The sequence below is a fragment of the Suncus etruscus genome, chromosome 3, assembly GCF_024139225.1.
Source record: "Suncus etruscus isolate mSunEtr1 chromosome 3, mSunEtr1.pri.cur, whole genome shotgun sequence".
In the NCBI taxonomy this organism is placed as follows: domain Eukaryota; kingdom Metazoa; phylum Chordata; class Mammalia; order Eulipotyphla; family Soricidae; genus Suncus; species Suncus etruscus.
The window spans coordinates 117,847,284-117,872,846 of record NC_064850.1 but is presented as its reverse complement, the minus strand read 5'-3'; the positions used below and the strand labels follow the sequence as shown (position 1 = coordinate 117,872,846).

At 43.0% G+C, this 25,563-nt stretch overlaps 1 protein-coding gene across 1 annotated transcript in view; it reads right to left on the bottom strand.

The window, feature by feature from the left end:
• The window catches only part of FREM3 (FRAS1 related extracellular matrix 3), a 68,764-nt gene that overhangs the window by 5,502 nt on the left and 37,699 nt on the right, over positions 1-25,563 (bottom strand). Inside the window, exons 3-6 of the mRNA XM_049769945.1 lie at positions 17,273-17,419; positions 13,095-13,325; positions 9,087-9,212; positions 4,686-4,937 (exon numbers count right to left, since the gene is read on the bottom strand). Coding sequence (XP_049625902.1) covers positions 4,686-4,937; positions 9,087-9,212; positions 13,095-13,325; positions 17,273-17,419 — 756 coding nt within the window. The remainder of the gene's footprint in view (positions 1-4,685; positions 4,938-9,086; positions 9,213-13,094; positions 13,326-17,272; positions 17,420-25,563) is intronic.

Sequence of the window (25,563 nt, the reverse complement as noted above, 5' to 3'; positions counted from 1 at the left end):
TATTTCATTGGTTGGATTTGGGCCACAACCAGTGGTGCTTTGGGCTACTCTTGACTCTACACTCAGGAAAAACTACTAGTGATGTTAGGGAGACATAGGGGATGCTGGGGATTGAACACGGGGCAGCTGTGTGCAAGGCAAGAGAGCCTTCCCTGCTATATTAGCACTTTGGTTCCTAAAAGGTCATTTCCTTCCTTCCTTCCTTCCTTCCTTCCTTCCTTCCTTCCTTCCTTCCTTCCTTCCTTCCTTTTCTTCTCTTATTTTTTTGTTCTTTCAAAAATAAAGCATAAGCAAGTAGATTAAATGTTAGTATCATCAAAAGGAAAGTCAAGGATATCCTGCTACAGATGGAAATACCACTAGTCTAGTTCTTTCAAAAAATTTATACTAGTATTAATCAAGAGTATGTGTTTTCAGTTCTGTACTCTTGAATGCATATTGTACACTACACTAAACTACACTACACTTAAAAATACCATCACTTCTCTGGCTTTTCCTCACATCTTCTTCCTCTCTGGTGGGCATCATGTTGGGCCCACACAAGTGGGGAGGTTAGGCCACAGTTTCTGCTCAGTTTGCTCCCCTGAAGCCCACCCCATCTCTCCACTGTGGGAATGAGGTTCTGGATGCTTCCAAGCTTGGAACAGGAAAGTAGGAAATAAACTAATCCTCTGCTCTCATTTTTTGTTTTTGGGTCACAGTTGGTTGTGCTCGGGGTTCTTGGCTCAGGAATCTCTCGTAGTGCTTGAGGGACTAACCTAAGTGGTGAGGGTCGAACCTGTGTTTGTTGCATGTCAGGCAAGCATCATGCCCACTGCATTATTTCATTGGCCCTGCTAAGTGAGAGGGAGGGAGGAGAGAGAGAGAGAGAGAGAGAGAGAGAGAGAGAGAGAGAGAGAGAGAGAGAGAGAGAGAGAGAGAGAGAGAGAGAGAGAGAGAGAGAGAGAGAGAGAGAGAGAGAGAGAAGGCAAATGCCCTTCCTACTGTGTCTGGGCCCCAAACTAAGTCTTTTCTGATATCCTGCTGATCACGCTCTGGTCTCAGAGGTCGGAATCAAGCAGATTCCATTTCTTTTAGACCCTGTCTGTGTGTCAGTGGGAGCAGCGCACTCTCCTGGGTTTTCTGAACAGCTCACCTTCCGAGGAAGAAGATTCTGGGTCTTCAATCCTTCCCCATCTCCTTAGAGGCAAAGCTTCTGCAAGGACCTATGTCTCTCTCTAGATGGCGCTTTTGGGCCAGTCTTAAGCCAGGCCCAGTCTAATGCTGATGCATGCACCATGGCAGCCCCCCACCCTTTTTGTGATAGATTCTAGCACTACTGCACCATCCTACCACCCCACCCTCCATTCCTTAAAGTAGCCACCATACTTTCCGACTTAACTTTAACTGGGTAAAACCTACCATCCCCTATCCCCAGGTTCAACAAAACTTTTCCACCGCAGGTAACACATTAGTCTCCTGAATGAGCCCTAGAAAGTCCATCTAGTTTGACCAGGAATCTAAGAGGTTAAGGGGTCTGCCAACCAATTACAATCTTCTGTATTGAAAACTTCACAGTTTTGGAGGGTTTGTTTTGGGGCTACATCTGACTATGCACAGCAGAGCTTACTTCTGGCTCTGAGCTCAGGGATCACTCCTAATGATGATGGGCAGACTAGAGAGGATACCAGGGGGATGCAAGTCAAGCACTTTACCATCTCTCTGACCCCTGTTTATTTTATTTATTTATTTTTTTTTTGGTTTTTGGGCCACACCCGGTGACGCTCAGGGGTTACTCCTGGCTATATGTGCTCAGAAGTCGCTCCTGGCTTGGGGGACCATATGGGACGCCGGGGGATCGAACCGCGGTCCGTCTCCTAGGCTAGCGCAGGTAAGGCAGGCACCTTACCTCCAGCGCCACCGCCCGGCCCCAACCCCTGTTTATTTTTAAAGTCTAAATCTCTTGAGCATTTCCTCTATGCTCTAGCAGATTGCTGGTTGTTGGGGGATGTAAAGAGGTGAGCATGTGTTCCTGCATTTGAGGCACTTTATGTATAATAGGACAGTCACTTTTGTGGGGGAGGGACACACTTGGTGGTGTGCAGGGGTTGCTTCTGGCTCTGCACTCAGAAATCACTTCTAGTAAGCTCGGAGACCATATGAGATGCCAGGATTGAACCCGGGTCAGCCATGTGCAAAGCAAATGCCCTATCTGTTGTGCTATTTGTTGTTCTAGCCCCCAGGTGATCATAGGACTTAATCCACTAAACCCTGAGTGCTCTGGCAAAAAATAAAAATCAGCTTATAGCCACAGAAAGAGCATTTTTGGAAATATTAAGGATCAAAAATTGGCAACATCTGCAATGAACCAGATGAGCCATGAGGATGTTTAAGCCAAGCAATGGGGTTAGGGGAGGAGTAGAAGAGGGAAAGTCAGTGCCCTGACAGGTGGCTTCTGGAATGTTCCTTGGGTGCCAAGGTGTGAACATCATTAGCTCAGTTGAGAAAAAGGGGATGGGAATATCTTAACTGGGGTAAGGAAGGAAAATCCATGAACTTGGTGAAAGATATGATGTGTTGGAGTTGGCTGAAATCTGAGTAAATCAGAGCAGAAGTGCTTAATATGTGAATTCAGACCTAAAGAATCATGTCAGACATCTGGGTGTCTGCCTCAAACATGTCAACAGAGTAATTGGCAGATCTATATGCCATATTTATTGCATCATTATTCACAATAACCAGAAGCTGGAAACAACCAAGTCACCATGGAGAAAGAAGTGGATGAAGATGGAGTAGTCTATAAAAGATGCATGAACAACATATTACAGAGCTATAGAAGAACGAAAATTAAAGACCAAGTGATAGCACAGTGGGTAGGGAGTTTGCCTTGCACATGGCTGACCTAGTTTAATCCCCGACATTCTAAATGGTCCACCCATATGAGCAATTTCTGAGTGCAGAGCCAAGAATAACCCTTGCTGGACCAGGTGTGACACAAAAACAATAACAAAGAGAAAGAAAATGAAAAATCTTTTTTTTGGGGGGGGTCACACCTGATAGCATTTAGCCTGGCAGGCTCCAGAGACCATATGGGATGCCGGATTTGGACCACCGTTTATCTTGGATTGGCTGTGTGCAAGGCAAATGCCCTACTGCTTTGCTCTCTCCAGCCCCAGGAAATGAAAATCTTGATGTTGCAACAAATGAATGAACCTAAGTGCCTATATATAATAAGAATATTTCCTATATTTTTTATTTTTGTAACAGTTGTTAAATGGCAGCTTGATTTATGATTCAAGATCATAACTTGCCCGGCCATTTAAGAAATGCTTTCCTGGTATCATTGCCAAGAATGTGTCATGCAAAATGCCTGTCTCCTGTTGAAGTCCAGAACCTATAGTATAGAAAGGAGAGTCTGGTAATTATTGGGGGGGCTCAGGGTAAAGACCAGAGCAGAGCCTGCCAGCTCATGGAGGACCTGAGATAAAGCATCAGCCAGGTGCTTCTCTCTCTTTCTCTCTCTCTCCTCCCCCTCTCCTCTCTCCTCTCCTCTCCCCTCTCCTCTCCCCTCCCCTCCCCTCTCCTCTCCCCTCCCCTCCCCTCCCCTCTCCCCTCCCCTCCCCTCCCCTCCCCTCCCCTCCCTCCCCTCCCCTCTCCTCTCCTCTCCTCTCCTCTCCTCTCCTCTCCTCTCCTCTCCTCTCCTCTCCTCTCTCCTCTCTCTCCTGTCTCCTGCCTCCTCTCTCTCTCCTCTCTCCCTCCTTCATCTCTCCCTCCTCTCTCCCCCTCCTCTCTCTCCTCCCTTCTCTCTATCTCCCCCCTCTTCTCTCTCCCCCTCCTCTCTCCCCCTTCTCTCTCCCCCCTCCTCTCTCCCCCCTTCTCTCTCCCCCCTCCTCTCTCCCCCCTCCTCTCTCCCCCCTTCTCTCTCCCCCCTCTTCTCTCCCTTCTCTCTCTCCCCGTCCTCTCTCTTCCCCCTCCTCTCCCCTCTCCTCTCTCCCCCTCCTCTCTCTCCCCCTTCCCTCTCTCCCCCTTTCCTTCTCTCCCCTTCCCTCTCTCCCCCTCTTCCCTCTCTCTCCTCCTCTCTCCTCCTCTCCCTCTCCCTCTATCCCTCCCTCCCTCCCTCTCTCTCTTTCTCTCTCTCCTTCCCCTCTCTCCTCTCTCTCCTCTCTCCTCTCCTCTCTCTCTCCTCTCTCCTCTCTTCCCTCTCCCCTCTCTCTCCTCTCTCCCTCTCCCTTCTCTCCTCTCTCTCCTGTCACCTCTCCTCTCTCTTCTCTCTCCTCTCTCCTCTCTCCTCTCTCCCTCCCTCTTCTCTCCCTCCTCTCTCCCCCCTCCTCTCTCTCCCTCTCCTCTCTCTCCCCCTCCTCTCTCCCCCTCCTCTCTCTCCCCCCTCCTCTCTCTCCCCCTCCTCTCTCCCCTCCTCCTCTCCCCCTTCCCTCTCTCCCCCTCTTCCCCCCCTCTCTCTCCTCCTCTCTCTGCCCTCCTCCTCTCCCTCCTCCTCCCCTCCCCTCCCCTCCCCCTCCTTTCCTCCCCCCCCCCTCTGTAACTGTCATGCTGGTGACAGCAATGCCTGTGGGGAGTTGAGCCTGCGCCTTGTGGTATAAGGAAGCTGAACCATCTTCTGAAAAGGCACCTGGGCTAGATCTGCCTTTGCATTGGGGGTGGGAGAGAGAAGCAGGCGTGGAGGGTGGAAACGGTCTCACTTCACTCACCATCCCGGGGATCTGCCAGGATTGTGACCTTGGCCCTGGGGAAGTGGTCTCCCAGTTGTCCACCCACAGGCAGGCTCAGGGACACCCAGAAGAACTCGTCTTCCTCATACTGGGAGTCCTCTAGGATGAGGACTCTGCAGCTCTGCTCCAGCTGGTGCTGATCGAAGCGGAGGATGCTGCGGTGATCTCGGGGCCGAGAGATGTAGTCAGAGGAGGAGAGTGTGGAGGAGGTCATAGAGCCAGCAGCAGAACCTAGCGGGGAAGAGGGGGCACAGGGGTGAGGGATAATGGTGAGAAGAGAGGAGCACCTTTTGTACTCAGAATGAGGGTTTGGGCCACACCTGGTTGCACTCAGGTGAATTGCGTGTTCAAATTGAAAATGCTGGGACTGGAGCAGTAGCACAGTGGGTAAGATGTTTGCCTTGCACAGGGCTGATCCAGGTTCCAGCCCTGGCATCCCATAGGAGTATATTCTCCAGTGCAGAACCAGAAGTAACCCCTGAGTACTGCTGGGTGTGGCCCAAAATTAAAAAAATAAAATGAAATGAAATAAAAATGTTTTCCAGTGGTCATCAAAAGCTTTGCTCAGAAGGGATCCAAACATGACTACAATCATATTAGTAATCAAGGTGTTTAAATAAAGATATATATGTATATATACCAGGATGATATATATGCCAGGATGATTTCTGGATACAAAACATTTCAGAATCACTCAGAAGAGACCAATGCACTGTTTTGTGATTTAAGGAATGTGAAAAAGGTTTAAGCTGGAGATAGGGATGATTCCAGAGCATAAAACAGCTGGACATAGTGATGAGAATGAACCATTTCTAGAACTGGCAAAACAGGTAGGTCTGGGGAGAATTTTCACAGACTAGGATGTTCCCAGAACCATCTGGGTTCTTGGCCCAAGACCTTTCTCCTACCCATGATAGGGAAGGGCTCACTCTGTTGAGTGAGTCAGGACAGAAAGGCTGGTTCTGAGGATGTCAGAGATCAGCACCATGAAATAGCAGGCACAGGCACTTACTTGCCAGCTAAATTTTGCTTACCCCAAATTAAGAGACCCCTGTTTGTTAGGGGGAACTTTGATACTCCAGTACACACACACACACACACACACACACACACACACACACACACACATACACACACACTGTTGTCTGATTAAGTATCAAACGACTGTTGGAATTCTTGTTGAAATGCAGGAAGTTGAAAAAGGATTGTACAGGGGAGAATATATTTGAATTTTTTTTAGCTGCCTTACAGACAGAAGGTTGATGGGACAGGTGGCATGATAAAAAAGATCCTTGTTAGAAACACCACATTTTGTTCCATATATACATGGACATACATGAGAGTCAGACTCTAACTTTAAAATAGCAATTATCTTTCTAAAATTTGTTTCTCAACATTTTTTCACCTAATGGATAGTCAAATAATGATTTATCAGAGACAAGGCAATGAAAATAATTGGGATATTTTTTGGATCTTATTCTGTTAAATTTCTTGAACTGATTGGTTCAGACAGACATACCCTTAAAGTAGTAAACTGAATTAGATGAGAGACTGAAATGGCATGCTATTAAGATAGAAAACCAAATGGTACATTTTCAAATTTTTATAAACAACTGGAGTGGGGAAGGAAATAAGATAGTCTGTTACAGCTAATTTGATGGGAAAAAATAGAGCTTCTTTTGTTTTGTTTTGTTTTGTTTGTTTTTTAGAACACATCCAGCAGTGCTCAGGGGTTACTCCTGGTTCTAAGCTCATGAATCACTCCTAGCAGTGCTTGGGGGGACCATATGAGATGCTGGAGAGGGATCTAGGTCAGTTATGTTCAAGGCAAGAGCCTTACCTGCTGTACTATATAGTCATATATTATAATATATATATCTGGCTCCAGAATCAATTTCTTTAAATAACCCATTGGTTCTAGAACTCTGAAAATTTTACTTTGTGGAGTCTTTGATCATTTATATGGCACTGTATATAGAATATATAGAACACTAGTATTTGTGTTTATCAGGGAACAATATTTTTAGCAGGAATTTGTCTGTGCAGAAGATCCTGCCAGAGGAGCTTCTGGAACATTCTCTGTTAGAATTAGTGGCTCTAGTAATTGCTACTAAGAAACCTCTAGAAGATATGATAGTTCTGGATTGTTTTATTGTTGTTGTTGTTGTTCTTATTTTGATTTTGGGGCTATATGCATAAGCTTTCAGGGCTTATTCCTGGCTCTGTGATCAGAGATCATTCCTGGCGGTGCTGGAGGGACCATATGAAGTACCAGTGATTGAACCTGTGTTGGTTGCATGCATGACAAGTCCTTAATCCTTGTACTGTTTCTCCAGCTCCAGTTCTGGCTTTTCTGTGCTTTCAGCAGCTACTGGAAATTGTCAAGAAACCAAACCAACAAACAAATATATCAACACCCTGAAAATTCCAAGCCCAAATCCTGTAGAGGAAAAGAAGAAACCTCACTGGGACTGTGTCTTGACAATACGCACAGAATCTGCACTAGGGTCTTGGGCCCCCACCAGGGACCTGGCCCATAAAGTCTACATCCTGGAAGATGCAAAGTTAGGTTTCCTGGAGGAAAAGTTCCCAGATCCTTCACTGCTTCCATCTGGGAAATGTGGGATCTTACTATCCCAGCAAAGAGACCACAGAGAAGAGGATGTTTTGCATGACAGAAACAATGGAAGATAGCTTTTGTTCAGGTGTCAGTGTCTTTACTGTAGTGAATGCCACGGAGGTTCCTCATTTTATCTATCACCTCTTTCCCATGGCCTTGAGGTAGGGTGTTTCAACAGTGAAGAGGAGGAAGAACAAGTTAGATGAGCACCCAGATCTTCAGGAAGTGTGTTTTTAATGGGGGAGAGGAGAGGAGAGTCTTATATGCAGACAGTGTGGACCATGTTTCTGAGACTTGGGGGTCAACTAGTCAAATGATGAGGCCCTTGTTTATAGTTTTCACAACTCAGGTAAATTCTTTTCACCTGGATTGTCTCCCTGGCCCTTCACAAACATAGTTGTAGCAGATGTTTTCATGATGCTTCTGAGCAGAATTTTGCTCCCATCAGAGGACATAGGGGTCTTGTGGATCAGCCTCAGGACATGTGTGAGAACCAAAGCCCCTTTGGGACCAAGGTGGTCCCAAATCCCAGACAGATTGAAAGTTTAAGTACTTTCTACTATGAACTAAGAACTCAGAAACAATGTGCCTCCAGGAACAAGGAACTGGGGGTTGAGTGAGCCTGGAGTACTCTATATAATGGGGCTCCCTTGGCAACTGAAAATTTGGGTTAGAGTGTCCTTGGATGACCAAAGATGAGTTAAAAAAGTCAGTGATTAATTAATTGCACCGTGAAATGCTTGTGATTTCTATAAAAACTGCTTGAAGGTTTGACTCGGGGTCCTTGTCAATATTCCCTAAATTGGAATAGATTTGGACCTTTGCTAGCCAAATAAACTCCCTTTTGCACCTTGCATTATGGGAAGTGGTCTTTGTCTCTCAGCACCATATAGGGTGTCAATTAGGACTCTAACACAGGGACCCAGGGTGACCAGCGGCCCTGTCCTCCAGTGTCTGTGCCATTGATAGGAATTTCTATATTTCTATAAGGGGATGGACAAAATTTCCTAGAAGTATTTCCTGGAGCAGATGGCTGCTTCGTATACCCCCAATGGAATTGCACCCAAAGGCCTGCTGTGGAAACACGGAGTGGAGAGTTGGAGAAATTCCGTAGAGATATTTTTGAGATTTATGTTATAGTACTGACATTATATTTCCTTCACATTTATTTGGTCGATTCTTCCTTCTGCTATGTGTAATTTATAGGCCACAACATGGCCTCAATCAAAATCCTCTTTGCCAGAGAATTTTCAGCACTAAATAATAAACCTAGATAATCTTTTCTCTGTCAGCTCTATTTACATCTAAAGGATGTAGCTCTAAACTATTGAAACGCCTTGCTAGGTACAAAATTTGCATTTCTTTGGCCTGGCTCTTTTACCTCTCTTACACAAAACCAGCTCTTCCTATTAGACAAGCTTAGTTCCTTGTTACTCCCCCAAAAAACTTTACTTCTGAAACTAGTTGGGTAGGATCTGCCTTTGAAATGTTAAAACTAACATTCTCCCTTCTAACTAAGAACTTTTACTTAATATAGTGAGTGGCATCTATCCCTTATAAAACTCCTAGTTTGGATATTAAAGTTAGAACTCTGTTCTCTACACAAATCGTGTGCGCTCTCATTTTTCTTCATATTTTGTTGCCCGTGCACCCACTCTCCTCAAGAGGACTCAAAGAAGTCCTCTAATTCAAACCAGAATCCAAGAGCTGTCAGTGACACTCCGGGGGGTGTCATCTCAGCTTCCTGTCTCACAACTTACCATGATGGGTGGAGCACAAGACTGTGAGCTCCTGGCTCACATCTCCAGAGCGCCTCACAGGAATCAAAAGTTCCCCAACTGCCTCCTCCACTGTGAATTCTGCCTCCGGAAGAAAAACGGTGGATTCTAGGAAAGAAAGCAGAGACCAAGGAGTAAAGTCACTTCCGTGGGTGACATAGGGAGAGTTGAGCCCAAGTAGAAATGGACAGTCTTTAATCACTGGATTTCCTAACCGATTAACTGCATAAAAATACAGTGAGCAAAACACATCTTTATTCTGCAGAGTGGTTGAAGAAACAGTGGAATTTAGGATAAATAGAATCTTGAGACTAAAACAGGAAGGACATCCTGGTAGTCAGTCATTCTGTCCCTGTCTCTCTTTTGGGGGAGTGAAATTTTAGTTTTCTGCTGGAGCAATAGTGTAGCAGGTCAGGTGCTTTTCTCTTAGTAGCTAACTGGAGCCCAATCTCCCATAAGGTTAACCAAACCCCACCAGAAGTGCTGAGCTCAGAACCAGGAGTAAGTCCTTAGCACCACTGAGTATGGCTCCCCAAACTCCCCAAATTTAAGATTTTCTAAATAGATATGACTTTTTTTTACCCTACCTTTCTTTTGATTATACAGTCATATTTTTAAATGCTCTTAAATAATTAAGTAATCAAATTCATCAAGGCTGGAAATGATTGCTTTATTTAATGAACATTTTGTTCGATATTAATTGAATGAAATGTTCAATATTTATGTAATATTTATATCATGTGAAAGACATCCCTTTAATACACTGAGAAAATTAGCTACTCTTCCTGTCCTTCATTTTCACAATCCTCTATGGCCACAGAGATGTGATGTGTGGATATGTGGATATGTGCCTGATCATACACGCACACACATGTGTTTATGTGATTATCATTAGTGGAACATGAAATACAGAAATGAAGACTGAATACCTACTGATGGAATTATGTGCACTATTTTTCTTGGGGCCTTTTCATGTCTTTCAAGACTTTCTGTGAAGCATGCTTTGTAGTTACAATATATGCTTAAAAGATTTGTTTAAAAAGATTTGTTTCATGTGGATCTTTTCTACCCACAGAATCAAGTGAGGATATATCATTCTTTTTGGAGATGGAAATAAAGGCAGATCCTCCTCCATCTCTAGCAATGATCTAGTTGTTACATGTTATTTTTTATTTTTATTTTATTACCCCACTTTGCTCAAGTGAACCTGTTACCAATATTTAGGAAAATGGTGATTGTGAGTGAAAGGATAAAGGCCACTGAGAATTTTCTTCTTGCCCTTTTCATTCTTTTTTTTTTTGAAGGGGTTGGGCCACATTCAATAGCATTTAAGGGTTACTTCTGGTCTGAGCTTAGGTATCTCTTTTGGCAGGCTCAGAGGACCATATGGGATGCCAGGGATTGAACCCAGGTGGTCTGTGTGCAAGACAAATGCTCTACCCTTTGTGCTATTGCTTTGGCCCTGCCATTTTACATTCTTAAGGTTGTTTGCTATTTTGGCATTTCTGAGGGTTTGGAATTTTATGAGGTGTTGGGGAATGAACCTGGGTAAACCATGTGAAAGACAAATGCCCTATCTGCTGTACTGTAACTTTGGCCCTAGATTTTGGTATTTTGGTAATTTCTTTCTTTCTTTTCTTGTTTTTTTTTTTTTTTTGTTTGTTTTTTTGTTTTTTTTTTTTGTTTTTGGGTCCCACCCGGCAGCACTCAGGGATTACTCCTGGCTCTACACTCAGAAATTGCTCCTGGCAGGCTCGGGGGACCATATGGGATGCCGGGATTCGAACCAACATCCTTCAGTGTCTAAGCAAACGCCCTACCACTTCACTATCTCTCCGGCCCCCGATATTTTGGTAATTTTTTAATTCAAAATATTGACATCATAAAAGAAGATAAAAGTAATTAAAGTCATTTACTGTCATATTAAAAATATTTCAGATACATTAGGATTGGGCTATTTGGTCCCATTCTTCATATTCTCATTCTGGAAAGCTTGTTTCTGTGCATCCCAATACCCAAAGCCCTTTTCTTGTTCAAGATTCAGCTCAAATTCTGCATTTGCCAAAAGTTTCATTGCTTGAAACAATGCTGAGCTCACTTCATTTTCTGACTTTTTTTTTTTTTTTTTGCCATTGTCTTTATATTTGGCTTTTCTCATGGATTACTGTGGCTAAGATGTATCAGTAACATGGCTAGATGCCCACCTGTGCGTGGGTTGTGAGGCAGTTCTATCTGCTTTGTTTACCACAGTGCACACAAAACTGCATTTATTTCCAAAACTGTATTTCAGAAAAACTAGAATTGATTTTTATAAAGCTAGAACTGCTTTTAGAGAGAAAGTAGAATCTTTATAAGAGAGTGCTGAGAATCCTTAATATGCTAATAGGAATGAAAATACATCAGGGAAGTAAAGATAGTTGAAACGGTTCTGAGACTTCCTGGTCTGCAGACCAAGTTCGGAATTTCACTTACACTACAATTCTGTTTGGCAGTTTGGGAAATGCTAATCCCAGGGGGTTCATCAGAGTTCGGTGGAATTTAACGAAGACTTAGTAATAAATCATGCATTTCTAGAAGAAGCTTGAATTCTATTGATGAGTGGAATATGCAACATGCTTAATTAAAATTTAAGGACAATATAGGAAAGTGGGATGTTTGCCTTGCACACAGCCGACCCAGGTTCAAACCCAAATAGTTCCTTTGACAAGTGATTCCTTCAGTGCAGAGTCCGGAGTAAGCCCTGAGCACCCTCACTACTTTATTATTTATTGTTTATTGTTTGTTTGTTTGTTTTTGGGCCACCCCCGCCAGTGCTCAGGGGTGGTTATTCCTGGCTCTATGATAAGAAATCACTCTGGCAGGCGTGGGGAACCATATGGGGATTAGGGCTTGGACCTGGGACTGACCCAGGCTGGCTGCGTGCAAGGCAAATGCCCTACCACTGTGCTATCACTCTGGCCAGATTTTTTTTTTAAGTAATATTTTAAATTCACTGTGCAGTGAAGAGCATAGTGGCTGATTGAAGTGTTTGCTTGTTTGTTTTTGCTAATTAGGGGTGGGGAATATTTGCTGACTAGGTATTTGCATGAACAGATTAATCAAATAAACATACAAATTCAAAGGCACATGGTGTAGCTGTACTAGAACGTTTTGGAACACAGGCAGAAATGAATTGCTCAGTTACCACAGCTAGGCTTTGATTCTCTTAAATCTGGAGACCCCAGGTGCTCAGGCTATCAGCCAAGGGTGGGCCTGCCAGGAACCCCATAGGTAACCCTTTGTGGGTGAGTCTGCTGATTCTAAATATGCCCCACCTGGAAGGTGTACAAACATGAAAGGAACGCCCTGTCTTCTTTCAATGCCTAATATTAAAAAGAATCTCTGAACAAACTCTGAACGATGGAACTTCTTAAGCAGGGCAGGCTGGTAGGAAGGTATAAATCGGCCACCCCCTAAATTGTCTTTGGCCAAAAGGTGGCTTTGGTGGGTGGATGATCCGCTAGCTACCCAGAATGCTGGATTGCCTTTGAAAAGGAGAATTTGCATACAAAGCTCTTCCAGGAGGACTTCTTCCTGAAGGAGGTATTAATCCCTTTATCTCTTTGCTGAGAGGCAGAATTTAAAACTGCAGGCCTTTGTTGACTGAGCCTCTCCAGATAATCTCCTTAATTTTTCTTCACACTTTTCCTGTTCTGAAGAAGACATTTTATTCTAAAGGTGGTCTCTGGAACTATGTAGGTGAGTGAGTTCCTTAGCATTGCTGGCCTTCTTTTATGTAGGCAGGAGGTAGACACATTATCAATAAAATCTCCTTTCCTTTCTCATAAGTCTTATAATAATAATGATACTATTACTAATAATAACAACAACAAGGGAAACATTCTCTCAGGAAATGGTTTACTTAACTCCAAGGCCTACATGGTATGATGGAGTCTATAGAGTGACTAATGGTGATAATGGGGCCCAGAAGCTGGACTGGAAGTCACTTACCATCCTCTGGGTCTACAATTTCAACAGTTGCCATTTCTGGGAATTCCAGAACAGCCATCACTGGGTCCAACAGAAGGATCTGGAAGGTCTCTGAAACCTCATATCCACGGTCGGGTATGATTTCCACTCTCCATGTGGCTGTTGACTGCCCAGGATCGAACTGAACCTTTGCCTGTGTCTTTCCTTGAAAATCTTGATCTTTTTGTGCAGTTTCATCTCTGGTAACAATGCCTAGATAAAAGCCAGGAAACTAGAAATAGGAAGCCAAGGAGGAAAAAAACGATCTCTTTTTGTTATAGTCCCAGGTTCTTGGGCTCTTGAGAAAGAGAAATCTATAAGATTTATACGCCTCCCCCACTCCTTCTCCCTCTCTCTCCCCTCTCTCTCTCCTCTCTCTCTTCTCTCTCTCTCCCCTCTCTCTCTTTCTCTCTCTCTCCCCCCTCTCTCCCCCCCCTCTCTCTCCTCTCTCCACCTCCCTCTCTTTTCAAGCCAAGATTTAAATGCAGAATGGGGGTGGTGATGGGGCTTTAAGATTTTTGCACAGCCTGTTCAGGGTTTCAAGACGGCACCAAAAGAATCCTTCCAATCCAGCAACTCCCTTGTTATCTCCAGATACTGCATCCAGTTCCAGGCACTACACACTGCCCATTGGTCCACATACACCTAACTGGACACTGTTGCACATGGTCCAAAGGGTTGACACACAGCTCTACAGATGGCACATGCCTATTGTCCATCAGTTGCTCGTGATCCCAGCAAGATGATGGAGTTGCTTCCTGCTGTCACTCCAGGCAGGTCTGGTTGCTTAAATTTGCATTACTCCCATAGTTGGGGCCTCCCCCTGACTTGGAGAGAGCTGAGAGGTGAGGTTGTGAGGTTGGGGTGGCCCAGTGAGGTGGAGTCATGTGGTCAGAAAACCAGTCTAGTTTGCCCTGAATTTGCAGATGGGGTGTGGTGCCACATTAGGAAAGCTATTGATCTGGCTTTGAGAATTTACTGGTTGAGTATTTTTGAATGGTGTGAAGGAGAAGCATTGCTTTTATTTGATAAATTCTATCAAAGTAAATTCGGTTTCTTTTTTTTTTTTTTTTGGTTTTGGGCCACACCTAGTGGTGGTCAGAGGTTACTCCTGGATTTCTGCTCAGAAATCATCCTGGCAGGCTCTGGGACCATATAAGATGATGGGAATTGAACCAGCATCTGTCCAGGGTTGGCTAAGTGCTAGGCAAATGCCCTACTGCTGTGCTATCCCTCTGGCCCTATCAAAGTAAATTCTATTGATGAAAAGTCAGCAGCACATAATTGCTTCTTTTTTATTGTCCACTGCAAACATCTGTATACTATATTTACTGACTAAGATGAAGTAACAGTGCTCAGACATGTAAGGAACAAAAAAGAGAAAATTCACTCATTAATTTGGCAAGTAATTCATCTTGAGATGTTCCCCTGGACTCAGGTTTCAGAATAAAAACAAACAAACAAACAAATAAACAACACTCCTAGAAAGTCTAAAGGCTGAAAGAGAAAATTCTAGAATGTGATCCCTGTGACAGTTCAGCCAAAGCCCCTGGCATGGAGGAGACGTTCTGTGTATACTCTTGTAGTGAATATTTTAGATTGGATAATTTCCCTTACTACAGCCTCTGGGAGAAAAGCAAGGCTGTTTGCCCATGAAAATCTTAACTCACATGATTTAATTCCTAAGGTGTTTAGTGATTTTTGATCAGTAGAGAACTTTTAGTAATTTTCCAGACAATTTGAGAACCATAAGTAGAGTCAGAAAAGGAGTATTGATTTGAGTGCTCTCAGGAAACGGGAATGAGGGACTTGCTGAAGAAATAAAACCACCATAGGAGAGAGTTAAAAAAAAAAAAACCCACACACAGGGCCCGGAGAGATAGCACAGTGGCGTTTGCCTTGCAAGCAGCCGATCCAGGACCAAAGGTCCTGGCGTCCCATATGGCCCCCTGTGCCTGCCAGGAGCGATTTCTGAGCAGACAGCCAGGAGTAACCCCGCATTGCCGGGTGTGGCCCAAAAACCAAAACAAACAAACAAACAAACAAACAAAAAAACACCCCACACTGATTCTCTGCTGCTCCCATCACAACCTTTCTCTTCTTATCTTTTCCTAAATAAAACTATTTTAATGGGGCCCGAGTGATAGTCCAGTGAGCAGGGCAATTGCCTTCTATGTGGCTAAACTGGATTTGATCTCTGGTTTCCTTTTAAATTTTTTTTTTTGTTTGTTTGTTTTTTGGGTCACACCCGGCGATGCTCAGGGGTTACTCCTGGCTGTCTACTCAGAAATAGCTCCTTTCAGGCACGGGGGACCATATGGGACACCGGGATTTGAACCAACCACCTTTGGTCCTGGATTGGCTGCTTGCAAGGCAAACGCCACTGTGCTATCTCTCCGGGCCCTCTGGTTTCCTATATTCTTCCCTGAGCCCCACCAGGAGTGATCCCTGAGTGCAGAGCCAGGAGTGATCTCTGAGTACAACTGAGTGTGGCCCAAAACACACAAAAAAATGAGAGTGAGCTCAGAGAATCTATTCATTTTGTAGTGAACAGTGGCTCTCTTTGAGGCACTGAAGACATAAATGCGAATGAAGCACAGGTTGCCACAACCTTTTCAGTACGAGGACTTCACAAGTTTGTGAGGAGATAAATAGGTCTTTTTGGTTCTATCTTATGAATGCCAATGATTCACAGAAGAGGTTAACATTTATTGGCTCTTAAATGAGTTTCAGGAACTCTGCTAGATTGGTTTATCCTCAATGAGCGCACTCAAATCAGTGCCCCTCTTCCCAACTCTACCTACGTACTCAAATCTGTAAAATTACTAACCATTATCTCCTGATCAAAAATCACTAAGCACTTAGGAGTTAAGCTACTGTGAGTTAAGATCTTCATGGGCTTGCAAATAAGTCTTGAGATTGGAATAAACCTTATTCAGTAGCATGGAAACTGGAGAATATGAGTATCACTTGTTTTGATTTATCTTATGTTTCTAGAAGTTGTGTGTTGATTATTGACCCTAGCACGGAATGTGCTTAGGGAATCAGGAAGCTTTCCTGGAGTGCCAAGGAAAATGCTGAGTAAGATGCTTTGGATGAGTAAGATGCTGAGTAAGAGAGTTGTCTTCTGTGGTGCTGATGTGGTCTTTCAACATGATTCATAAACAGAAGAGCTGATTGTGCTTTATTTACCAATAAATATTGGGTGACTACCACTTGCCACAAGATAAATCTAAGATAAAGTTCCTTTATAATGGGTCTGAACATTTACGTGGGAAGGCAGGAAGGGCCAAAGGATGCAGGTCAGAATGGTCAGTCCGAAGAGGCCACTCCACAAGTATTCAAGGCTCTGAGGAGACAGACTTGTATTATTATTGTTTTTTGAGCCAGGCAGAATATGGGACTGTTCCCTGACATAATCACTCATGTCTTGTGCCCAAGAGAAGTCTATGAAGTAAAGAATTGTGGACAGGATAAAGAATAGAACATATCTTGAAAATATGGACAAATAGGGTGAAAAGGTAAAAACAACACATAATCAAAAATAGCTATAATTCAATTAGCCATAGATCCTGTATGTTACATACTTTTCTAGACAAAGAGCTAGAGTTAAGCTAAATTAGCAAATAATATATCATGCACTTAAAAACAATTTGGAAAGAAATAGAGCAACCTGAGGGTTATAGGATGTGACCCAGAAAGGTTTTCATTTTCCTGGAATCCTTTTCGTTGAAAATGAAAGAATTTCCTATTCTCAAAAAAAGGAAAAAGAATGATGAGAAATCTGTGTGCATAAATATCTTTACTCACACAGCATAAATGTTATATGGCATAATGTCACAGAATTTTGGGAGGCCTCTCAGCTTATTTAAACCTGAAATAAGTCATAAGGGTTGAATAAATTTGATTCAGTAACAGAAACTGAAGAGCACAGAGCATCACAAAGAAGAACATATATTAGAGCAGGAAATCACCCCAATTGTTTTGATTTTTCTTGTGTTCTTTTAGATGCTGTACCTTGATGATTGACCCTAGCATGACATGTAATCAGGAGTTAGGAAGGTTTATTGAATTTCTTACTATCTATTCTCAAGAATAATTTTGAAGCCTGGGTCTCAGGTTTACATTACCACTGCCAGTAATCACCCAAAGGTACTCACTGATAAAGGCTGTCTCAGCCAGGCATCCCCTGCGTATCAGCATCACTTCCAAGAACGAGGCTTCCTCCTCCACAATGTAGTACTCTTTCTCCAAGGAAATCCAAGCCCAATGTAGGTGGAAGGACTGATCGGTCAATTTATTTCCTCCTGCAGGAAACAAGGGTTAAGGAGAAGTTGATGGAGTAACTTATGGAAAAACCAGGGTCGGGTGTGCATTTTGCTTTGGGAGTCCCTAAAGATAAGACATGAGTTATTTTATTATTATTATTATTATTATTATTATTGTTATTTTATAGAGGGAAGAAAAATGCTTTTCTTTTACAGAGAGTGTCCTGGGCTCCACCTGAAAGAAAGCTCCTCTTGCTAAATGTGGGGGACCAGGCATTTGCTTGTGCCCCAGGTTTGTAAAGAACAGAAACTTGATTGATTTAAATTCCATTTATATTAACACCTCCCGCCCTTCCTTGCTCCTTTTCTTTTCTTTTTTTTTTTTTTTGTGTGGTTTTTGGGTCACATCCGGCAATGCTCAGGGGAAACTCCTGGCTCCATGCTCAGAAATTGCTCCTGGCAGGCACGGGGGACCATATGGGATGCTGGGATTTGAACTGATGACCTTCTGCATGAAAGGCAAACGCCTTACCTCCATGCTATCTCTCCGGCTCCTCCTTGCTCCTTTTCTTGAATCCTTTGTTTTCTCCTCCTCCTCCCTTCCCTCTTTTCTCTGGTTTACTTTTTTTTTGTGTGTTAATTTTTCTTTTTTTGTTTCTTGTTACTCTAGAAGTACCTTTTTTCTTCTTCTTTTGTTTTTGGGTCATAGCCAGTGGCAGCACTCAGGGGTTACTGCTGGCTCTGCCCTCAGAAACTGCTCCTGGCAGGCTCAGGGGCCATATTCGATGGCAGGGATCAAATCTGGGTCCGTTCTGTGTTGGTTGCGTGCAAGGCAAATGACCTACCACTATGCTATCACTCTGGCCCCTCTAGAAGTACCTTAAAGATGGTGTCCAGAGGGGCCGGGCCAATAGAATAGTGGGTAAAGCATTTGCCTTGCATGCTGCCAATCCAGATTTAATCCCCATCATCCCAAATGGTCTCCCAAACTTGCCTGGAGTAATTTCTGAGTGCAGAGCCAGGTGTAACGCTGAGTGCAGCTGGGTGTGGCCCCAAAACAAAACAAACAAACAAGATAGTGCCCAGGGAGCTATAGTACCATAGGGCAAGAAACTTGCCTTGCACATTGCTAACCTGAGTTAGATTCCTGGCATCCCACTGAGTATTACCAGAGGTCACTCCTGAGCACAGAGACAGGAATGAGATTACACAGTGGGTAGAATGTTTGCTTTGCACACGCAGCTTCTATCCCCAGAAGTTATCCCTGGAATCTCATATGGCCCCCCCAAGCCTGCCAGGCATAATTTCCAAGTAGTATATGTTACATTAGACACATTAAAATTCTTATTTTATTGGAAAACTGTCAAAGAATGAATTTTAATTTGATTAAACATTCTAAATCAAATTATGAGTATTAGAATTATAATCTGCAAATAAAAAAACTGGAAGACAGATATTTCCAAATTAGTTTGGCTGCTTTTAGTGTTTGAGCTATTTTAAAATCTTTTCTAGCCTCATCAACTAAAATGATGATCTAAGTTTTTATTCAAAGCCCACAGTGATTGTTGTGGCATTAATATGTATTTCTTTCTCAAGATCCCAGGTGAATGAAAATTTTTTTCTTAAAATTCCCATGAAAAGTTCCTATTTTCTGTCACTGAATAATTCACCAAGTTCTAATATGCAAAGGACTTTAATATCTCAAGGCCCATCATATCTAGAAGTTGGTGCAGTGGAACTTTCTCCTTGGCACTTGACTCAACCTTCTGCTCAGTTCAATGTGCCTGTTTATACGTTAGGTTGGTCTGTAACATTTTGGGGTCATAGATATCTTTGGGCAAATGGTGGTACATTTCTCCCTTTAAAATACATACATTCAGGGGCCGAAGAGATAGCATGGAGGTAAGGTGTTTGCCTTGCATGCAGAAGGTCAGTGGTTCGAATTCTGGCATCCCATATGGTCCCCTGAGCCTGCCAGGAGCGATTTCTGAGCACAGAGCCATGAGTAACTCCTGAGCACTGCTGGGTATGACCCAAAAACTAAAACAAAAACAAAAATACTTACATTCAGCTAATATTTTTATAGAGTATTTAAATTACAGGGATTCATAAAAATTCATCAGTTTCCTTCATGGTCTCCTTAAAGACTCTATACTAAAGACAAGATACAGATTATGCACATCAATTGGTGATAAGTATGTACTAAGTAAGCATGATATTTTCCTACTGAAATGGACCAAAATGACTTGGCTAATAGAATGATCATGTACTTGACAGGAAAGAAAATTCTTTTTATTTTATTTTATTTTTGAGGTTTGATTTTTGACAGAAAAGAAAATTTCTTTAATTTAATTTTTTTTTTTTTGGTGTTTGGTTTTTGGGCATTCCTGATAGGATCAGGAGACCATATGGGATGTTGGGGATTAAACTCAGGCCAAAAAAGTACAAGTTAATTGCCTTACCTACTGTACTACTACCTCTCTGGCCCAGTGGAAAGGAATTTCTATCTGTTTTTGGTTTTGGGGTCATACCTGGCAGTGCTCAAGGCTTACTCCTGGCTCTTCTCTCAGGGATCATTCTTGGTGGGGCTTAAGGGACCATATGGGGTTCTGTGGGGGTCAAACCTTTTTGAACACATGTATGGCAAATGCTCTACTTGCTGTACTATTGCTCTGGCCTAAGGCTGAGCTTTTCTAAAGAAGCTGAATCTGATCAGAGAGTAGGGAACAAATATTTTCTATATGGGTTAGAATGAATATAAAATCATTATGTCTCCTTTTGAAAAGAAATCAATATTCTTCAATACCAACTGTTTTGATGGTTGGGCTCCAGGCTTTTCTAATCCTTTTCCAGCCCTTGCCTGTCAGTCAGGATTTGAGAAGGGGAAATCAGACTTACCAGAGCTCATTAGGACCATTGGTTAATGTGCTTTTGTTTTTATTCCAGTAGTTTTTATGTTTGGAGAATTAGATACTAGATAATTTTGGAGAACTGGGCAGTGGATAGATATGACTATCTGAGCATAGTATATAAACATGGGTGGCACTGGGAAAGATATAGGCACACCTTTTGCAGGAAGAGTGACTGCTAGCAAAAATGTATTTGGGCACTTCACATTCTTAATAAGCAACACAACCAAAACATAAGCAAGCATCACAACTAATTAATTCTGACCTTTGAAGACCATCACAACCTGTGTGTGCCCCTGGCACACACGCCCACTAAAGATGCAAGCACCTGATCTCTTCTTAGAATTAAATTATTTTAAATTAATAAATAATTTAGGAACAAGAGATTTGAATAATTAAATGAAGACCATAAGATATATTGAAAAAAATACTAGTAAAAACTCCCCAGTACAAGCTTCTCTGAAATATTCAGGGATTTGACTTCAATGGTAAAGGGAACAAAAGCAAATATAAGTCAGATTATACAAATGACAAAGCTTCTGCATAGCAAAGAAAGCTATCACCAGTATGAAAAGATACTCTGTTGACAGGAAGAAAATATTTGCACAACAGTCAATTGAACAAAGGGCAGAAATATCAAGCAGAAATATAAGACTATAAATATAAAACTATGAACAAGGAGAAAAATATCTAAGATGAGTTACACATTTCACCAACAGGTTCATGGAATAAAGTGCTCATTATGACTGATTATCAGGGAAACAAAACAAAATGACAGCATGACGCTGCTTCCCACACTTCTGAGAATGGTCTACATTAAAAAGGCCTGACACAAGTGCTCATGGGCAGAGGGGTGGAAAAATTAGTCTTGTACAATCTTCCAGGAAAGTAAATTGGTTCAGCTTCTATGGAAGCCAGGAAGGAGAGTTCTCAAAATATGAAAAATGAATCCATGCTGTGATTCAACAAGTCCACTTTTAGATATCTATCAAAAGAACACACAATACTGAATGGAAAGAGATGGGTATGTCTTTGTCCACTGCAGCACTATTGACTATGGCCAAGACTGGGAAACAACCTAAGAGCCCAAGGACAGATGAGAGAATAAAAAAAATGCAGGCAGGCTTTGCATCTTGTGGAATATTTCCAGTGCTAAGAAAGATGAGTTCTTGCCATTAGTGTCAATATGGATGGGAACCTGATCTCTTTAGTATGCCTCTTTGTATGATGTAGAATTACATGTAAAGAAGTCAGGAGGAAAATGCAGATTTTTGGGTTAGCTGTTTTCACCCTGAACAATGATGGCTTCCTCTTTACATGTCAAAGACCCATCTAGGCAGGAAGAATTTCTAGATAGGTGCTTGGCCTTTGTTCCCACCCCCCATGGGGGTGGTCTTAATTTTCTAATAAATATTGCTGTCTTTGCTGGCCTCTTCCTCTTGCTGCATGAGGTGGAAAGGTCCCCAGACACGTGTTTCAGCCTTGTCGGCCTGGTTTGGATTATTTCCTGAGGCGGTTCTGTTTCAGACCTGCTTCACCAAGGTAGGAGTATAGCGTGTGGAGCCCTTACACAAGATGATTCTGTTCATATGTGAGATAGGGAGAAGCAAAGCAAGGGGACAGACCAGCAGGAGCTCAGTGTCCACTGTGGCCTCAGAGCATGGATCAGTAGCTGCAGAGTGGGAGGGCCCAGCCCCTGTGATGAGGGGGCAGAGTGGCAGCATATATTGGGGTGATTTGTTTTACAAGGATTTAATATCTGTTATTCATATGCAGAGAGACATTTCATTAGTGTACCTTTACAAATTCAATGAGCATATCCTCTACACAGAAACATCTTCAGGTAAGAATGAATTACTTCAGGCTGCTACTGAGATGGAACCATGCAAGGTTGATAGAAATATGTTACGACTTCTGAAGGAATTAATGCCAGAGAATCACTTTGTGATGATCCAAAAAAAATATTATTGCATCAGATGAATAGACTCTCTTTGTGGTATTATGTTAGTTCAGAGAGTAGTTTTTAAATTTTGTCTCCCCCATTTTTATTATGGTACTGTGCTTTATAATATTGTTAATGGGGCTTTCATGATTACTGTATCCTAACACCACCCCCATTTTTTAAAGCTGATAGCTCAAATTAAATAAGTTTAGGAGAGAGAGAGACAGAGAGACAGAGAGAGACAGAGAAAGAGTCTGTTGGTAGGGCACTTGCCTTGAACATAATTGGCCCAGATTTTATCTCAGATATTCCTTATGGTCCAGGAAGAATTACTGAATGTAGAGACAGGAGTAAGGATATAGCCCCCAAATCACTGTCCCCTGCTTCTATAGGGACTGCAGTTTCCATAGATCCCTCCATGGATATTGGTCTCCTCTTTTCCTCTTGCTGATAAGACTCCAGTCAGTTCCCAGCCTGAGCAGGCACTTTGCCACAGAGGGACCAGAGCAATAGTACAGCAGGTAGGGTATTTGCTTTTCATGTGACCAACCTAAGTTTGATCCCTGGCATCCCATATGGTCCCCCAAGCCTACCAAGAGTGATTTTTAAATGTAGAGCTGGGAATAATCCCTGAACCTGTCAGGTAAAAACCAAGTCCCCCCCCCTCAAATTAAAAAGTGTGTTTTGTGGGTAAAATATATGTGTTCTCTTCTTGTGCAAAAGGGGAATTTGCAGCATTTCTTTCTATTCAGTGATCCTGGTGGTTTGCCCAATTTTTTTCTTTCATTATTTCTCCATTCAACTTCCCAAACTCTAGCCTCTTGCTTTTAAGGCAGGTGTTTTCCTCTATCTCAATTTTGGTGCCACACTCAGAGGTGTGCTGGGGCTAGTCTGAGTTCATGCTTGGGGGAGCAGGTATTGACAGGGATGAAAACACACAAGGCATGTGCTCCTATCTTTGAAACTCACCAGCCCCAAGGCATGCATGTTGCCAATGATTCACCCCTGACCTTCCAATTCTTTTCTTGATTCAAAACTACATGCAGGCTGTTTTGTGTAATTGCAGATCAGGGTATCTAAAAAAGGAGAAAATGCCAGACAACTGAAAGCCAATCTCCCTGCTTCTGTGGTCTGTTCTCAGCTATAGTGATGCCTCCTCCCTGCACTGCTTCCACACCAGCCTCTGCTGTGTTTGAAAATGTGGGGATCCATGAGGGGAAATCTTTGTGCTCATGTAGAAGGCAAAGTGGCAGTGGAAGGCAATTATAAAAAGGGGGTTGGCACATTTCTCTTTGGAGTTGTCTCCCAACTGTCTAGATGACAGATTTGATTCCCCATTTTTTCAGAATAAAAGCTCATTCTATTAATGTAGAGACTAGTGCAACAATCTCACACCCTTTCCCTCCTTCTTACAGTGAAATATTTCAATAGAGCTGAGCAGGGTGGCACGGAGAAAGAAAGACACAGGCTTTCTTTGGGACCCTAGCATGATCTGGTGGGGCACTGCAGACTACTTTCGATGCAAATTCGAACTCACTAAAGGTTGCCTCACTCACCCCTGACTACCCTTCTGCTATGTCCTGCCACCCTGCACCTATCCCAGTTCCTCTTGTCCTATGTAAGCACTGCTAGACTAGAATAGAGCGTTTATGGTCATCAGCCTGGGACTTGTTATTTCCTGGTCATTGTCTGGAGGGTTAGTCCTCAGTCCTGAATTCATGGGGTGGACAGAAGGGTTGGCACAAGCAGGACTTTGGAGAATAAGAGAAATCCTCTCTGCAGAAGCTTTCAAGAGGTCAGACTGTATGTTCTGGCAATTTCTGCTAGGGAGTTGGAGATCTGTATAATTCCAACTGCACAAGAGACTACCCGCCACGGTCACTTCTTCTTTCTCCAGAGTGTATGGGATGCCAGGAGGATGTTGAGAACAATTTTTCCTATAGAAGTGGCAATGGCATCAACACTACCACCTGCTATTCAGAGATGGAATCGTTAGTCTCATTGTTGTCTTTGGTCTAGACAGGCAGAGCCTCAGAACATGATTGTTTAATTTCAAATAACTGTCTAAAAAACCTTTCTCCATTTTTATCCCACCTCCCCCTTTTATTTCTACTTGTTTTTTTTTGGGGGGGGGGGATTTGGGTCACACCTGGCAGCGCTCAGGGGCTACTTCTGGCTCGACATTCATAAATTACTCCTGGCAGGCTTAGAGGACCATATCCCAGCATATCCCGGGATGCCGAGATTCGAACCACCATCCTTCAGCGTCTAAGGCAAATGCCCTAAAACTGTGCTATTTCTCTGGCCCCTTATTTCTACATTTTCCATGAGACTTATTATAATACTTTGAGGCATGCTAGGGTTGCTTGTGCCCTAAGCAAAATTCAGTTATTTAAATCAATTGCTTGCAAGAATCTTGATGTCTCATTATCAAGGAGACAGATTCAACTATTGCAACTCCACTCACCAAACTAATGGGGGGAAGTGAGGCAGAAGAGGGGTCAGCACCTTTGGGATCAAGAGAGTCAGCAACTGCTCTAGTAAGTGCCTGCTCTGGGCACATGATCTGTGCTGAGATTATGTGTTCACTTCTGATTCTTTGCCACAGCACATAGTTTGCTCTTCTTTCCAGAGAACTGATATTATACCTTAATACATGTTATGGAACAATCTTCTTTTCTATGCTGTGAGGGAGATAAGGGGAAATGTAAGTGAAAGTCACCCATGGAAGTCTGGGTGTGAAGCCTCATCCCCCACCCTTTCTCCCTAGGTAACTTGACCTTACCTGCAAGACCCCGCCCATTCCTGGGAGGGGTCTTGGAAAAGGTAGATAAGGTATGGACCAGAGGGGATTAGGGCTTTTGGCTGGTGCGCACGCTTCTGGTCTTTGGCCAGGATGGAAGTCAAAGGGAAAATGGCTGAAAGGAGTTAAGAGGCAGGGTTAGCTAAGAATGGCTGAATGCTTGAAAGGTTATGAGATAAGCCACATACATGTGGTGAATAGGAATGAATAAAGTTGATGCTTCCTGATGCCTGCCTGTGAGTGAGTTCAATACCCGTCGTTTCCTGGACCCCAGACCCGCCGGTTCATGGGGGTTGCGGAGCCACGTGGCCTGGGATGGCAGAGAAGAATCCCTTTCTCCATCCTTCTCCATCCACCTCCATCTTTAATTCTTTAATTATTTAATACAACATGGGTGAAGAATGAATGTCACTAAGTTTTTAGGGCCACAGGTGAGAAGAGACCATACTTACAAACCAAACTGTTTCTTTCTTTCTTTCTTTCTTCTTTCTTTCTTTCTCTTCTTTGTTTTTCTTTTTTTTTCTTTCTT